The sequence below is a fragment of the Anomaloglossus baeobatrachus genome, chromosome 5, assembly GCF_048569485.1.
Source record: "Anomaloglossus baeobatrachus isolate aAnoBae1 chromosome 5, aAnoBae1.hap1, whole genome shotgun sequence".
In the NCBI taxonomy this organism is placed as follows: Eukaryota; Metazoa; Chordata; class Amphibia; order Anura; family Aromobatidae; genus Anomaloglossus; species Anomaloglossus baeobatrachus.
Window position 1 is genome coordinate 499399451 of NC_134357.1, and position 18111 is coordinate 499417561.

Consider the following 18111-nt stretch of genomic DNA (forward strand, 5'->3'; position numbering starts at 1 on the left):
CCTCCTCAGTGACCCAGTATTCAGGATAGTAGCTTTGTAGTGCTAATGACCCCATAAGGTTCTCTTGGTGCGGAGAGGTAGCGTAGTCATTTGAAGGTCATCAGAAGTATCCCTCTTTTCGTAGTTTACAGATCACATTGTAAGTATTTGTAGCATCTCTTTTCAAGTTTGCAAATTAAAGTTAAAAAATTAAAGATTATTGTTAACATTGTCACTGGTGGGATAGTGGAAGACTTGAATACCAGGTGGGCCAATGTTGGTTTTAGCCCTTATCAGTTTTTAATGTTAGACTGGAGATTTTTAGTCCCTGCCTATTTTGATGGATTAGCTACCCTGGTGGCTCAGTAATATCCTTTTTATTTATTTTTATTTTTTTTAAGCCTTCCCATATGAGTGGTGCCTTTGTAGTCATTTGGGGGCCAGAGTTGACCTTCAGGGCTCAGTAGCATTTGTAACTGTAGTATGCGGCTTCTTTAGTTTATGGTTCTGTAGGAAGTTTATCCTCTTTAGCAGGGGAGGGCAATTTTTCCAAGGGGCCACAAGAGAAACCATGACTGGTGTGGAGGATGAACCAATAGAATGAAATCAATTCTACCTAATATTAACATATATTTATTATTTTACATCAATTGTATCACTTAATATTGAGCAGAATTAAGTGTGCTGACATCCCACTCTATACCATGAGAGCCCCCACAAAGCCTCCCTATATACAGTATGAGACCCCACATAGTCTCCCTATTTACAGTCTGACCCCCCCACACAATCCCCATAGAGTATGACACACACCCCCACCCCCACATAGCCTTTCTTTATACAGGATGAGCCCCCACATAGCCCCCTGTATACAATATAAGCCCCCACCTAGCCCTTCTATATACATTGTGAACCCCCACATAGCTTTCTATATACATTGTGAGCCCCATGTAGTTTCCAAAATACTTTGCACTCCACATAGTCGTTATACACAGTATGAGCCCCAAATAGCCTTCTGTATACAGTATAATCCCCCACATACAGTAGCTGCCTATATACAGTATGAACCCATGAACCCCCACATAACCTCAATATACAGTATGACCTCCTACACAATCCCCATATATCGTATGACCCCCCCCCCATAGCCTTTCTAGATACAGAATGAGTCCTCACATAGCCTCCTATATACAATATGAGCCCAGTCTCCTAAATACAGTATAAGCCCCACATAGCTTCCGAAAAACTTTGCGCCCCACAGTCATTATACACAGTGTGAACCTCCACATAGCCCCCTATATACAATATGAGCCCCCACATAGCCTTCTATATACAGTATGAGCCCACACATAGCCCCTATATATAGTTTGAGCATAGCCTCTTATATACAGCCTCCTGTCTATACATAGCCTCCTATATACAGTATGAGTGCCCACCTATATGTAGTAAGAGCCCCCCACATAGCCTTCTATATACAGTATGAACCCCCACATAGAATTCTATATACAGTATGAACCCCCTTCATATAGCCTCCTATATAACGTATGAGCCCCCATACTGCCTCCTATATAAAGTATGAGCCCCCATACAGCCTCCTATATAAAGTATGAGCCCCCATACAGCCTCCTATATAAAGTATGAGCCCCCATACAGCCTCCTATATAAAGTATGAGCCCCCATACAGCCTCTTATATAAATTTCTGAGCCCTCACGTAGTCCAAATATACAGTAGGAGCCCTGACATAGCCTCCTATATGCAGTATGAGCCCCCACATAGCCTCTTATATAAATTTCTGAGCCCCCACGTAGTCCCTATATGCAGTATGAGCCCCTTTATGCAGTAGAAGCCCCCACATAGCCTCTTCTATAAATTTCTGAGCCCCCATGTAGTCCCTATATGCAGTATGAGCCCTTATATGCAGTATAAGCCCCCACATAGCCTCTTCTATACATTTTTGAGCCCCCATGTAATCTATTACAGACATGCAAACATCCCATATACATGAAAAGAAAAAAACACACCACATACTCCCCTTGGTGCTCATCTCCAATGCACTAATGTTCCGCACATCACACGCGATGATGTGATCCGCCTGCTGTGCCTCACTCTAATTGGTGGAAGACACAGCCACCGGTGCCTCCTCCACCAATGTGTTCACTGCTATCTGCGTCCTGTGGAGGCAGATAGCGGTGAGGGCTTGGGGTGGCCTGCGATCCTCTCTTGTCAGCCCTTTGGCTGTCTCGGTCTGCGGGCTGGATTGGAACAACCAGAGGACTGATTGTGGCCCGCGGACTGCATTTTACCCAGTCCTAATATATAGTATACTTTTCAGTTTGGATCCGATGCTAGGTGCGTATCATTGTCCCTGCCTGCCCAGTGGTGGATCTCTAACCCCAGGTGACCTCACTGAAGCCTTGGGATCTATAGTGTTGACGTTGAGATCGATCTGGGGATGCAGATTTTGGTGGTGGTTTAGGATCAGTTCCGTACTCTGTGGGTCCAGTGGAGACCATGCTATCTGCTGTGGTCCCGTTGAGGGAGGCTAGTAGCTGCTGGTAGGTTATGGCCATTCTTCTCATCTGTGGTGGTCCAGTGATTTTATTGATTATATCCCAATTTAGGGTGGGATCTGCTTGTCTTTCCTGGTTCAGTGTTACCTATTCACCCTGTGCTCTGGTTATTGACCCCTAATATGGGTTTGGACTATTTAAAAATCCATCTTTTTTACCAGTTGGGTTTGACGACCATGGAAACCCCCGGCCTGGACTTCGTGGATTGTGAATCACACTCCCTTGGGACTTTCTGCTGATTCAGCCTCCACCCAAGGACAGCTGCATAAGATCTCCTGTAATAAGTCAAGGCCATGAATAATCATCCAGTCCCTGTGAGCGGTGCCTCTCGTGGGGGCCTCCGGACCAGGGCTGTGGAGTCGGTAAGCCAAACCTTCGACTCCGACTCCGACTCCTCAAATTCTCTTGCACCGACTCCGACTCCGGCTCCGACTCCGACTCCGGCTCCGACTCCGACTCCTACATATATTGCTTATAGTTAGGTGAAAAATTTATTGTAGTACATGAATATGTGTATGTGAACATCAGACATTTAATAATTTTTATGATACAATAATCAAGATATTTGGATAGAACATAAAATATATTTATTGGAATACAACTTTAGAACACAAAAAACTGTAATAAATTGTAAATATGTAATACACTATGTAATATACAGTAGATTACATATATATCTTGTGTGTGTGTATATACACTGTATATATATATATATATTATATATATTACATATTTACAATTTATTAGTTTTTTTGTGTTCTAAAGTTGTATTCCAATAAATATTTTATGTTCTATCCAAATATCTTGATTATTGTATCATAAAAACAATTAAATGTCTGATGTTCACATTGTACTACAATAAATTTTTCACTTAAATATAAGCATTATACTAAATGTTGTTATTTAGTAAAATATTCAGCACATTCTGCATTGCACTCCTGTCCCCAATTTATTATATATTTTAGGAGTCGGAGTCGGTGCATTTTATACCGACTCCGACTCCGACTCCGACTCCACCAAAATGAGCTCCGACTCCGACTCCGACTCCACGACTCCGACTCCGACTCCACAGCCCTGCTCCGGACATCTTTTCCCGACACTGTTGGCATCATCTAATATGTAAACTAGTACTTTTTGGGGACCAGTATGGAGCACGCAGGTCAGGAGGACTAGTAACAAAGTTTGACCACATGGGCCTGTTATGCCAATTGGTCAGATAGGTATGCACAGGACCCCTCCCCGTATAAAGGGCAAGTGAATTTCCAGATAATATTTGTACATGTGGCTCGACTTTTCTGTCTGGACAGGTGAATCACGGCAGCATGGGCTTTGTTTAACCCTTTGGCACCTGACATTACTTTGTCTGAATATTATGTATTCTCTGCCCCTGATATCTTCCGTAAGGCTCCCCTGTTTCTTCTGGACAGGTGCTCTCTGCAGCATGGGTTTTGGTTAACCCTTTGTACCCTCAATACTACCCTGGCTGAACATTTTGTATTCTCTGCTCCTGATATCTTCCGTAAGTCTCCCGTTTCTTCCGGACAGGTGATCTCTGTAGCGTGGGCTTTGTTTAACCCTTTGCACCCTTCATACTACCTTGGCTGAACATTTTGTATTCTCTGCCCCTGATATCTTCCGTAAGGCTCCCCTGTTTCTTCCGGACAGGTGATCTCTGTAGCGTGGGCTTTGTTTAACCCTTTGCACCCTTCATACTACCTTGGCTGAACATTTTGTATTCTCTGCCCCTGATATCTTCCATAAGGCTCCCCTGTTTCTTCTGGACAGGTGCTCTCTGCAGCATGGGCTTTGGTTAACTCTTTGCACCCTGCATAATACCCTGGCTGAACATTTTGTGTTCTTTGCTCCTAATATCTCCATGAGGCTCACCTGTTTTGTCAGTACAGGTACTTTCTGCACCATGGGCTTTGTGTAACCATTACCACCAGATATCCTACCCTGTCTGAACATTATGTATTCATGGGCCTTGGTTAACCCTTTGACACTCCATACTACCCTGTCTAAACATTTTGTATTCTTTGCTCCTGATATCTCGCATGAGGCTCACCTTCTTTTTCTGGACAGGTACTTTCTGCAGCATGGGCTTTAATCCTGTCCAAACCTCAATCCTGTCCTAGCTGACGTGTATCATCTAGGCTGCAAACGATTGTAGCAGGCTGTGTGATCTGTGCGGTGTGGGGGGGATTGAATGGAACAAAAATCCCCTTATTCACTGACAGCAAGCATCGATGGGGAAGAATGAAATACAGAGTAGCTGACTCCATGTGTATATGTTATGTGTTCGGGTGGAGTTCTCCTTCAATATGTTGTGTCTGTAGTGCTCCATGGGGAAGCGGGTGACCCTCTCGCCCCGGTTTCCCGCCCACTTTTGGCAGCGGGGGGGTGCACAGGGCTGTTTTTTGTTTTCTCCTCTTTCTATGGAGAATCTGTTCTGTGACTCAGAGGTTTTCAGACATCTGCAGATCTCATCCTGAGCCCACAAATCCCACCGTCCCTCCGCTCCCAGCCGGGGTCTGACTCACCCCTCCAGAACCCCATAATACACACCTCAGCTGCTGCAGAACCTCATCCAGATCATAGACCATTATAACAAACTGTTAGCTGGGAGAAGGTCGAGGTTACACACAGATTCTGGGCAATGGTACCATTCACTGACAGCCAGCGGAGAGGGCTCCCTTAAAGGGGCGTGTGCTGCAGGTCCTGAGGGGGTCCTGTATAAGTCAGACCGGAAATTTACCGAATGGCCTAGTGATTTAGTGTTGCAGCACCCACATGGGGTGTAATTGTAGAAATATGGAACATCCCTTTAAGAGAGGCAGCGCGTGATGCCTCACCCCGCTCATGGTTTACCTGCCTATAATAAAACTGCACAAGGACACAATGTGACAGCCACTTCCGCAAATCTCGCCTGTCACTTCTGTATTTTTATCTGATTAACGGGCTCCGAGCCCAAATCAGAGGCCCTTGCCCCACCCCCGCCACCAGCCAAACTATACAGGGGGACTATATAGTGTCAGCGACGCGCGTCATGTGGAGCTGATTTACACTCGGGGATTGTACAACCCGCCATATAGTGCCATCAGTCACCATAATACCGTCACCGTGTCCTAAAGATCCGGAGATTTATAAGAGGTCACAGGCCATTTATAACGTGCAATCAAATGGTACAACCTGGGTAATACAAGGCCGACGTAATGTGCAATAACGTAGGGAATAATATATAACATAAGTAATGTGCGATGCTAATAAAAAAAATGTATTAATAATAATTTATATTTCTATTGCTCCAACATATTCCGAAGCACTTTACAATTCAAATGCTATCACGTAGGTAATAATAAAACATGGGTAATGTATTATTATTATTAATTACTAAAAGCATCATACATGTGTAATAATACAACATAGGTAGTATATGATGCTATCGCATAGGTAATGATATAACATACAATACAGACCAAAAGTCTGGACACACCTCATTCAAAGAGTTTTCTTTATTTTCCTGACTCTGAATATTGTAGATTCACATTGAAGGCATCAAAACTATGAATTAAAACATGTGGAATGAAATACTTAACAAAAAAGTGTGAAACAACTGACAATATGTATTATATTCTAGGTTCTTCAAAGTAGCCACCTTTTGCTTTGATTACTGCTTTGCACACTCTTGGCATTCTCTTGATGAGCTTCGAGAGGTAGTCACCAGAAATGGTTCTCACTTCACAGGTGTGCCCTGTCAGGTTTAATGAGTGGGAGTTCTTGCCTTTATAAATGGGGTTGAGACCATCAGTTGTGTTGTGCAGAAGTCTGGTGGATACACAGCTGATAGTCCTACTGAATAGACTGTTAGAATTTGTATTATGGCAAGAAAAAAGCAGCGAAGTAAAGAAAAACGAGAGGCCATCATTACTTTAAGAAGTGAAGGTCAGTCAGTCCGAAAAATTGGGAAAACTTTGAAAGTGTCCCCAAGTGCAGTGGCAAAAACCATCAAACGCTACAAAGAAACTTCCTCACATGAGGACCGCCCCAGGAAAGGAAGACAAAGAGTCACCTCTGCTGCGGAGGATAAGTTTATCCAAGTCACCAACCTCAGAAATTGCAGGTTAACAGCAGCTCAGATTATAGACCAGGTCAATGCCACACAGAGTTCTAGCAGCAGACACATCTCTAGAACAACGGTTAAGAGGAGACTTTGTGCAGCAGGCCTTCATGGTAAAATAGCTGCTAGGAAACCACTGCTAAGGACAGGCAACAAGCAGAAGAGACTTGTTTGGGCTAAAGAACGCAAGGAATGGACATTAGACCAGTGGAAATCTGTGAGTCCAACTTTGAGATCTTTGGATCCAACCACCGTGTCTTTGTGCGATGCAGAAAAGGTGAACGGATGGACTCTACATGCCTGATTCCCACCGTGAAGCATGGAGGAGGAGGTGTGATGGTGTGGGGGTGCTTTGCTGGTGACACTGTTGAGGATTTATTCAAAATTGAAGGCATACAGAACCAGCATGGCTACGACAGCATGTTGCAGCGGCGTGCTATTCCATCCGGTTTGTGTTTAGTTGGACCATCATTTATTTTTCAACAGGACAATGATCCCAAACACACCTCCAGGCTGTGTAAGGGCTATGTGACTAAGAAGGAGAGTAATGGGGTGCTACGCCAGATGACCTGGCCTCCACAGTCACCAGACCTGAACCCAATCGAGATGGGGTGAGCTGGACCGCAGAGTGAAGGCAAAAGGGCCAACAAGTGCTAAGCATCTCTGGGAACTCCTTCAAGACTGTTGGAAGACCATTTCCAGTGACTACCGTGTTTCCCCGAAAGGAAGGCCCTGTCTTACATTAATTTTACCCCCAAAAGTCCCACCCTGCCTTACTTTCGGGGGAGGCCTTACATTGGAAAAAAAATGACAATCCTCCCCCCTGCAGCCTCCCCATTGTTTGAGAGTCTGGCATCCACCCCATCCTCCCCCCTGCAGCCTCCCCATACAGTGGTTCTGCCCCCCACTCTGCCACCACACACACTGACACATACGGTACCGGTACAGCCCCACACGGCACCCACACACATATCGTACCGGTACCGTACACACACACACACTGACAAATACAGCCCCATACGGCACCCATACACATACCATACACATACCGTACACATACCGTACACACACACACAGACACACACAGAGAGAGTTTCGGAACTTACCGTTACTTTCCTTCTGTTTCGATCTCCTCTGCGGTGCCGGGGGGACGATTCAGATGCCAGGGACGCTGGACCAATCGGAGCGAGCAGGCGGTGACGTCGCGGCTGATTTCGGCCAATCAGCTGCGAGCCGGCTGACTGGCCAATCGCAGCTCGAGCTGAGGGCCAATCAGCTGCGAGCCGGCTGACTGGCCAATCGCAGCTCGAGCTGAGGGCCAATCAGCTGCGAGCCGGCTGACTGGCCAATCACAGCTCGAGCTGATGGCCAGCAGGGAGCCTTGCGGGGGCCATTCACCGGAGGCGGACCACGGGTGGCACGAGACTGGAGAAGGCCTGGATGGAGCGAGGGAACAGCGGCAAGTTCCTGTACTGTCCCCAGTGACCCCACCCATATGCGGCCTTACATTCCCCGGGCCCCCCGCTACCCAGCCTTACAATCGGGGGGTGCCCTACATTGGCGGACCCCCCCGAAACCCCCACCTTGCCTTACTTTCGGGGGGGTCCTACTTTCGGGGAAACACGGTACCTCTTGAAGCTCATCAAGAGAATGCCAAGAGTGTGCGAAGTAGTAATGAAAGTAAAAGGTGGCTACTTTGAAGAACCTAGAATATAAGACATATTTTCAGTTGTTTCACACTTTTTTGTTAAATATTTCATTCCACATGTGTTAATTCATAGTTTTGATGTCTTCAATGTGAATCTACAATTTTCAGAGTCCGGAAAATAAAGAAAACTCTTTGAATGAGGTGTGTCCAAACTTTTGGTCTGTACTGTAGGTAGTATATAATGCTGTCGCATAGGTAATGATATACCATATATAGTATATGATGCTATCACATAGGTAATAATAAAATAACATATGCAGTATATAGGTAATGGGTGATGTAGGATGATATAACATAGGGAGTGTATTAGTAATTCTATATATGGCGCCAGCCTCCCCCCCCCCCCTTAAGCACTTCACGCATCATATGTCCCCACACGAGCCCCTCTGACTGGATGTTGTTTTCTGGCCAGATGACTGATGACATCACACCGTTCTCTTCTCTTGCAGGATGACGTCATGATGCCACAGAGAGTGCGGCTCCAGTATGAGGCAGCGCAGTTCAGACCACAGAGTGTGAGTATTGGTGGTCCCGGGTCTGATATACAGGGGGCAGTGCTCATTTCTAGGCCTCACTGGAGGCTCCGAATGTCACATTCCGGGAAGGTGAAGTGCAAACTGCGTCTCCTGATTGGCCGGCACAGAGCGTGCAAATACCGCAGCACATTCCTGTCAGCGCAGAGGTAACAGTCCAGCGCTGTGTAAGTGGTAGGCCATAAAACGAGTACACGCCAGTGCTAGGGTGTCTGAGTCACATCCACAAACTGTCCACACGGAGCTACCACAACTCCATCTCCAGGCTCTGATATCATAGGAATTCAAAAGGGTCCAAGCCTGAGACCTGGCGAGGAATTCTGGTAAATAGTTATGTAGATCCAAGCCTGAGGCTGCACTACTGAGACCTTGCGAGAAATTCTTGTAAATAGTGATGTGGATCCAAGCCTGAGACTGCACTACTGATACCTGTCATAAAATCATTGTAAGTAGTGATGTAGATCCAAGCCTGAGGCTGCACTACTGAGACCTGACATGTAATGCTAATAAATAGTGATGTAAATCCAAGCCAGAGGCTGCACTACTGAGACGTGACATGTAATCCTAAGAAATAGTGATGTAGATCCAAGCCAGAGGCTGCACTACTGAGACCTGACATGTAATCCTAATAAATAGGGATGTAGATCCAAGCCAGAGGCTGCACTACTGAGACCTGACATGTAATCCTAATAAATAGTGATGTAGATCCAAGCCAGAGGCTGCACTACTGAGACCTGACATGTAATCCTAATAAATAGTGATGTAGATCCAAGCCAGAGGCTGCACTACTGAGACCTGACATGTAATCCTAATAAATAGGGATGTAGATCCAAGCCAGAGGCTGCACTACTGAGACCTGACATGTAATCCTAATAAATAGTGATGTAGATCCAAGCCAGAGGCTGCACTACTGAGACCTGACATGTAATCCTAATAAATAGGGATGTAGATCCAAGCCAGAGGCTGCACTACTGAGACCTGACATGTAATCCTAATAAATAGTGATGTAGATCCAAGCCAGAGGCTGCACTACTGAGACCTGACATGTAATCCTAATAAATAGTGATGTAGATCCAAGCCAGAGGCTGCACTACTGAGACCTGACATGTAATCCTAATAAATAGTGATGTAGATCCAAGCCAGAGGCTGCACTACTGAGACCTGGCTTGAAATCCTTGTAAATAGGATACATTATTTCCTATATGCTGTATCCAAGTCATGGTGGTGAGGACATTGGAGGGAATTGAATGCTTGGCACTGGGGCAGTTCCAGAGGTGGGCAAGGTCCTTCAGTGCCCTCAATATTAGGGAGTTATTTTTGCAATTTCCATCCAGTTTTGCGCCAGTGCATGGGGTGCACACTGGATTGGCACAGCAGGGGTTAAGCAAGGCAGCTGTAGTTAGCTCACTGCCGCCATGCGAGCAATGCGGTTAGGTCGGTTCTCGGAGGAGCCCGCATTACTGCACATTGTGGCCATTGTTCACTGTACCGACACCAATCTTTTCCGAACTTTGCTGCTGTTTGTATGACAGCTCGTCACTCACTGCGAGATCGGATTAGTATCATCCTCCCTCCCCCATCGGTTGGCAACAAAGGGCACGGTAGATGATGTTGGTCAACACTGGTCATGAGACCAACATGCAGAAGTATAGCCACTCTCTTTCTATTGGCCATGCACTCTCCCTCTCTCCCCCTTCCCCCCCCCCCCCTCTCCCCTTCCCCCCCCTTTCCCTCCCTCTTTCCCCCTTTACCCCCTCTTTCCCCCTTTACCCCCTCTCTTCCCACTGACTCCCCTCTCTCTCCCCCTTTCCTCCTCTCCCTCTCTCTATTGGCCATGCTCTCCACATTTTCTCCCTCTCTCCCCCTTTCCCCCTCTCTCTATTGGCCGTGCGCTCCCCCTCTCACTCTGTTGGTTGTGCATTACCTCCCTCCCCCCTCTCTCCCCCCCTCTCTCTCTGTTGGTCATGAGCTCCTTCTTTCCCTCTATTGGCCTTGCACCCCCCCCTCTCTCTCTTGGCCATGCGGTCCCTCGCTATTGGACCTGCGCTCCACATCTATTGGCTGTCCGCTTCCTCTCTTTATTGGCTGTGCGCTCCCTTTCTCTCTATTGTCCATCTGCTTCCTCTCTCTATTGGCCGCGCGCTCCCTTTCTCTCTCTTGTTGGCCGCGCGCTCCCTTTCTCTCTCTTGTTGGCCGCGCGCTCCCTTTCTCTCTCTTGTTGGCCGCGCGCTCCCTTTCTCTCTCTTGTTGGCCGCGCGCTCCCTTTCTCTCTCTTGTTGGCCGCGCGCTCCCTTTCTCTCTCTTGTTGGCCGCGCGCTCCCTTTCTCTCTCTTGTTGGCCGCGCGCTCCCTTTCTCTCTCTTGTTGGCCGCGCGCTCCCTTTCTCTCTCTTGTTGGCCGCGCGCTCCCTTTCTCTCTCTTGTTGGCCGCGCGCTCCCTTTCTCTCTCTTGTTGGCCGCGCGCTCCCTTTCTCTCTCTTGTTGGCCGCGCGCTCCCTTTCTCTCTCTTGTTGGCCGCGCGCTCCCTTTCTCTCTCTTGTTGGCCGCGCGCTCCCTTTCTCTCTCTTGTTGGCCGCGCGCTCCCTTTCTCTCTGTTGGCCGTGCTCTCTATTATCTGCGCACATACTCTCCTGTGCTTTCTTTCCTGCCCTCTTTGGTGCCTGCTGTCAGTACTGTAACCTTGTCTGCTCATATGGCTTGCATTTCGCTCGCTTCCCGCTTGCCTTGCTTTCTTTCTTTCCCTGGTGCTCGCTCCATCTCTCTATGTGTGGCACTCTTTCCTGCGTGCTCTGTCCCCTCTCTCTGTCCCTCTTCCTCCGTGTCCCCTGTGTATGGACGTCCCTCTTATCATGGGAGGCTAATTCGAGCCCCCAGCGCTTCACAATGCCGTTTGGATACAGCACAAATGTTAATTTGCTGCCCGGCCACAATTGTGTCCTCTAATTACACTGTAGGAATCTTGGCAAGTGGGAAACCTGTGCGTGGGAATCGGGCCGTAATTGGGATCGCTGAGTTTTTAACTCTTCATAGGAGGCGCCATCATTGGATTGGGATTTTGGCGTTCTTGAAATGTGATGTCGCGCTTATCTCATGGGTATACAGTATATGGGATTATGCATAGTAATCCCTTCAAAGAGATTGTGCGGCAGCAGATAAGCTGCCTCAGCTGCTGCAGAATCACTTGGCACAGTTAGGCTAGGTTCGCACACTGCGTCTTTTTGACGCTGCGTTTTTGTGCGTTTTTGGCCGCTAAAAACGCACAAAAACGCACCTGCGTCGAAAAAACGCATAAAAAAATGCATGCGTTTTTGCCACGATTTGGTGCGTTTTTGGCTGCGTTTTGCTGCGTTTTTGATCTCTGCGTTTTGCTGCGTTTTTTCAATGCATTGCATGGGGGGAAAACGCAGAAAAACGCAGGAAAGAATTGACATGTCCATTTTTTTTTTTTTTAACTCAAAAACGCAGGTAAAAAAAACAGATGTGTGCGGACAGCAAAAATGAAAACTCATAGACTTTGCTGGGGAAGCAAAGTCCTGCAGTTTTAAGGCCAAAAACGCACCCGAAAAACACGCAAAAAACGCCTCGAAAAACGCACTGTGCGCACATAGCCTATAACGTCAGAGATCAGTGGCGGACAGGTTTTTGTCTGCCCATTCAGAAAGATCAGACAGTACGAGTTGATTCTGCTCGCAGTGAGGTTTCAGCCTTGAATACTTGTGCCATCCGTATGGAACAGACTTTACGAATCGCCCCGGTACAGATCTTAAGTTACAGCCTTCCTTGTATACCACATACATACCACATGTTCTCCATCAACACCTCCGGCTTGGGACAGCTCATAGAGTCCCACGGCTTCCAGTATCCTCTCTATGCCGATGACACACAGATCTACCTCTCTGGACCTGACATTACCTCTCTACTAACCAGAATCCCACAATGTCTGTCTGCTATTTCATCCTTCTTCTCTGCACGATTCCATGTTAAGCACATGGACAAAACAGAATTCATTGTCTTTCCTCCTCCTCACTCATCTCCTTCACCAAGCCTTTCCATCAAACTTGATGGTTGCTCACTCTCCCCAGTCTCACAAGCTCGTTGCCTTGGAGTAACCCTCGACTCTGCTCTATCCTTCAAGCCACACATCCAAGCCCTCTTCACCTCATGCCGATTACAACTCAAAAATATCTCCCGGATCCGTGCTTTCCTTAACGCAACAACATTAGTGCATGCCCTCATCATCTCCCGCCTCGACTACTGCAACCTCCTGCTCTCTGGCCTCCCTTCTAACACTCTTGCACCCCTCCAATCTATCCTAAACTCTGCGGCCTGCTTAATCCACCTCTCCCCTCGCTACTCCCCAGCCTCGTCACTCTGCCAATCCCTTCACAGGCTTCCAATCGCCCAACGACTCCAGTTCAAAACATTAACCATGACATACAAAGCCATTCACAACCTGTCTCCTCCCTACATCTGTGACCTAGTCTCCTGGTACCTACCTGCACGCAACCTCAGATCCTCACTAGATCTCCTTCTCTACTCCTCTCTCATCTTCTCTTCCCACAATTGCGTACAAGATTTCTCCCGTGCCTCCCCCATACTCTGGAACGCTCTACCTCAGCACATCAGACTCTCCACTACCGTGGAAAGCTTCAAGAGGAACCTCAAGACCCACCTCTTCCAACAAGCCTACAACCTACAATAGCCCTCAGTCCAGTACACCACTGCGCAACCAGCTCTGTCCTACCTATTGTACCACCATCACCCATTCCCTGCAGACTGTGAGCCCTCACGGGCAGGGTCCTCTCTCCTCCTATAACAGTCTGTTTTGTACTGTTAATGATTCCTGTACGTATACCCTCTTTCACTTGTAAAGCGCCATGGAATAAATAGACATTACTAATCGATTTCTAGATTCATCCAGGCATGACCAGTCTACTGAGCAAGACGAGGAGGTGTCCCTACAAAACAGACATTATTAATCGATTGTGTACAAAGTGTTCAGCCTCTATCCGCAGGGATTGTTTTCAGGGACAAAATCTTAATAGACCCTACAATATTAAATGTTAGCACTACTCATAGGCAGCACTTTGGACCCTGTTCGGAGGACCCCTTTAAATATCGTGTTTTCACGCCCATTGAACATCACCTGCAGGCTAGAATAAATGTATTGTCCTTGTGCACAGACTCCATAGCCTCCGCCCTCGTGTGTACGGACAGCTGTGCGCAGTATTATTTTTACCCTCGCACCAGTAAATATCGTCAACGTGTAAAAGGGAAACAAACGAGCACACCGGTCCGACTGGTCACATGACCGCAGCATACCGGCGACGCACTCCACCGCCCGCTATCATTTGGGGTTTATTTTACTCCTGACAGGTGACAGGTCTGGTTTGTCAGACAAGTGGAGCCGTCCGATCAATTTTAGTAAATGCTTTGTCATGCTGTTCCTCTGTTGTTCCTCCTGGACAGTTCTAAACAAATTGACAGCTGGATGGTACCGATTGGTTGCACATTTCTGTACTCACTTGACACTGTCCAATCATTAAGAAATGGAATGGTTAAACCAAGTTGTTAATGGATCAATACTTTTCCAGGAGGTACAACTGAGGAACGGCAAAACATCTAAACCCACAATCCTGTATTAAAACAGACATTTCAGGGGAGTTGATGTGTCACCATGATGCATATCTGTGCAGTTATGGATATCCTATCGAGCGTGATCGAGCACAATAGCATCCACTACATTGTTAAAGAGACAGTCATAAAGCTATAAGCTCCTCCTCAATGACTTTGTCCAGTATGAGAAAAATCATGAAGCATCCTTTCATAAAACATTGCAGTTCCTCTGTTATTCCTCTGGGAAATTGGTTGTTTGGAAGGGGAGGTACAGTGCAGACAGCTGCTGTCCAATCAGTGCTAACTGCCGTGATAACATAAATAGTAACATACTTGTAATTACTCACACTTTTCCAGGAGTGATAGAGGAATTGCACATAGGAGAGATGCAGGATAACAATCAGGACAGTATAGGTAGCTGTATAATTTACTACCACATCTGACAGTGGGCGTAGGTATTTTTACCTGAGTGGGCTCAGGTAACTTTTTACCTGAGTGGGCTCAGGTAACTTTTTACCTGAGTGGGCTCAGGTAACTTTTTACCTGAGTGGGCGCAGGTAACTTTTTACCTGAGTGGGCGCAGGTAGTGGGCGCAGGTTACTTTACCTGAGTGGGCGCAGGTTACTTTACCTGAGTGGGCGCAGGTTACTTTACCTGAGTGGGCGCAGGTTACTTTACCTGAGTGGGCGCAGTTAACTTTACCTGAGTGGGCGCAGGTAATTTAGTTTGTGAAGCCCCACCCATCTGACTCTTTGTTGTTAAAGGGGTTGTCCAGGAGGAGAAAAACATGGCTCTTTTCTTCATCCATTAATGGGGCTGAGCCATATCCAGCACAACCAACGGACAAGACAAAGCGGCATTAGAGAGATGTTCTGGGGTCGGGGGGGAAGCTTTGCACTTCCTTTTTAACGGGATCATTTAAAGGTAATGGGGGCACTTCCCCTTTAAGGTGGATGAGAAATCCCTGCTCACTTATGAAAAGCGCTGCCATTCCAGCAGAAGTATGTGAGATATGTGTAATTACAGCTGTAAAACACGCAGCCTTCATGTAATGAAGTATGTGTGGTATGTGACACGAGAGGCGGCTCAGACAGGACACAACCTTCTGCCAATCTACACAGCGAAGCCTGAGGCTGCACTACTGAGAGCCTCCGCTGATGTTATGCCTCGTCCTGACTTCTCTCTGGTGCAGTGATGTCACCGAGCCCTTGTGTGAATCGATGCCATCACAGGTGACCTGATGAGTATGACATCATCCGTAGCTCTCAGTAGTGCAGCCTCAGGCTTCAGGCCTTTACTTCAATCTGTTGTATCGCCGCCTAGAAATGACATTAAAGAACGGTTTTCACTTCTGAAATCCCTTTTGGCTGCTTCAATCCTTTTGTGACGACCCCAGAATGATGATCGTAACAGGCCTGTTGGAATGAAGAGGACTTGTTTTCGTCCCTACACCCAGAGACTTAAGAATAGCGTCCGACATGTTTTTCTTGTCGCGGGTCCAGCTTTTGGCTCATCTTCGGACTGACAGGAAAGGTGTTGTGGTTACGCCTTTTGCTACATCCCTCCTCGAGATCAGTCGCTGCCCTTCTTCTGTTTACATTCGGCTACGACCAAAATAATGTCCCTGTGTCTCCGCTTCCTCTCCCGCCGCTTCCAGGGGAAGTTATTCTCTCCCGGGATCAAAGAGTGTCCAGCCGGCTCGGCCTTGTCCTGTCACGCTGGCACGCTCCTGCAGCGAGGCTCAGTCCCACTGACTAAACCTGTGATAGATTTTTTTTTTTTTTTTTACACATTCAAGGTAAATTTAATGTTTTAGAAGCAGAAATAGGAAATAGCGGCAAATGTAAGAGCTGAGCGAGTGTGACAAGGGCCCAAATGTGATGTCTACACGACGGGGTCATTTCCAAAATGACAGGTCTTCTGGGGTTTTCTCCATATACGGCAGGTCTTGTGGGGTGTTCCGGGTATATGGCAGGTCTTGCGGGGTGTTCCCGGTATATGGCAGGTCTTGTGGGGTGTTCCGGGTACATGGCAGGTCTTGTGGGATGTTCCCGGTATACGGCAGGTCTTGTGGGGTGTTCTGGGTATATGGCAGGTCTTGTGGGGTGTTCTCGGTATACGGCAGGTCTTGTGGGGTGTTCCGGGTATATGGCAGGTCTTGTGGGATGTTCCCGGTATACGGCAGGTCTTGTGGGGTGTTCCCGGTATATGGCAGGTCTTGTGGGATGTTCCCGGTATACGGCAGGTCTTGTGGGGTGTTCCGGGTATATGGCAGGTCTTGTGGGGTGTTCCCGGTATACGGCAGGTCTTGTGGGGTGTTCTCGGTATACGGCAGGTCTTGTGGGGTGTTCTCGGTATACGGCAGGTCTAGTGGGGTGTTCCCGGTATACGACAGGTCTTGTGGGGTGTTCCCGGTATACGACAGGTCTTGTGGGGTTTTTCTGGTATATGGCAGGTCTTGTGGGGTGTTCTCGGTATATGGCAGGTCTTGTGGGGTGTTCTTGGTATATGGCAGGTCTTGTGGGGTGTTCCCGGCATACAGCAGGAAGGTATGGGAATGCTCGGAGCACAGATCTCTTGAAGCCTCCTTCTCTTGTGGACTGCAGCAGATTTTCCTCCTGGATTTTCTTATATTTTATTATTTGCCGCCACAAAGTGCATCCATCCCCTGGACTGGAACCTCTCAATAACCTTATCACGTCGCTGACACATTACTTTGAAGATAATTTTCCCCCTTTCCCCATCCGAACATGAATGTGTAATTTATTCGCCCGTCAAGGCGGATCTCGCTATCACGACAACGGCGCAGCTGTCGCTTTACAGCGAGCTCTTATCCGGAGAGAATCGTTAAGAAAAGTGGCCATTTGCTCGGTTCACAGGCCACTCTACTTAATTTATTAATCACCTTCCCTCCTCTGTGGACGCGTCCGTGCTTGGCACCGCGTCTCCTCCTGGCAGAGCTCCATGCCAGCAGCTTAGCGGGGTCTGTTCAACACGACCGGCTCTGCACCCACCCAACCCCCGCCACCCGGAGGATGAATCGTAAAGTTGTGCCCCGTGACTGGTAATCAGAGCGGAATCCTCCCTAATTAAATAATTATCATGGCGGCGGGCAGATTTCCCCCCTATCCTCGTCTTTAATTAAAGTCACTTAACATTCAGGGGCGACTGTCGCCAGGCTGAGCCGCCATTCCTTCCTTCCCATTCAAGATGGATCTGTCACAGCACTGGAGATTGTTCGCAGCGCCGGCGCCTGATCTGCGCCGCTGTGTTATTTAATATTACACTCCTGCGCTGGATCGTCTAGAATGGAAACAACTGTAACAAACACTCAGCTGTGAGATGGCTCCAGTCTCTGGATGTCAATATTCAATGTGTCCCATTCTCTGACAGAAAGCAAACAGTTAATTTAAAAAAAAAAAAATGTTCAGTGGAAAAAAAAATCTGTCCTAAACGTCCATCTTGAGCATCTTTATCCTCTCTCATGTACCTGCGTAACTCTCATGGTTTTTTTTTTCTTTTAGTATATACATAAATAATAATATATTATAAGATTTATTTTTTTTAAACGGCCTTCAGCTAGATCTCGAGT

General features: G+C 47.3%; 1 protein-coding gene across 3 annotated transcripts in view; it reads left to right on the forward strand.

Moving 5' to 3' along the window:
* The window catches only part of QTGAL (queuosine-tRNA galactosyltransferase), a 231489-nt gene that overhangs the window by 25664 nt on the left and 187714 nt on the right, over positions 1–18111 (forward strand). For all 3 annotated transcript variants that reach the window (XM_075350780.1, XM_075350781.1, XM_075350782.1), the window contains exon 6: positions 8822–8887. In XM_075350780.1, coding sequence (XP_075206895.1) covers positions 8822–8887 — 66 coding nt within the window. The remainder of the gene's footprint in view (positions 1–8821; positions 8888–18111) is intronic.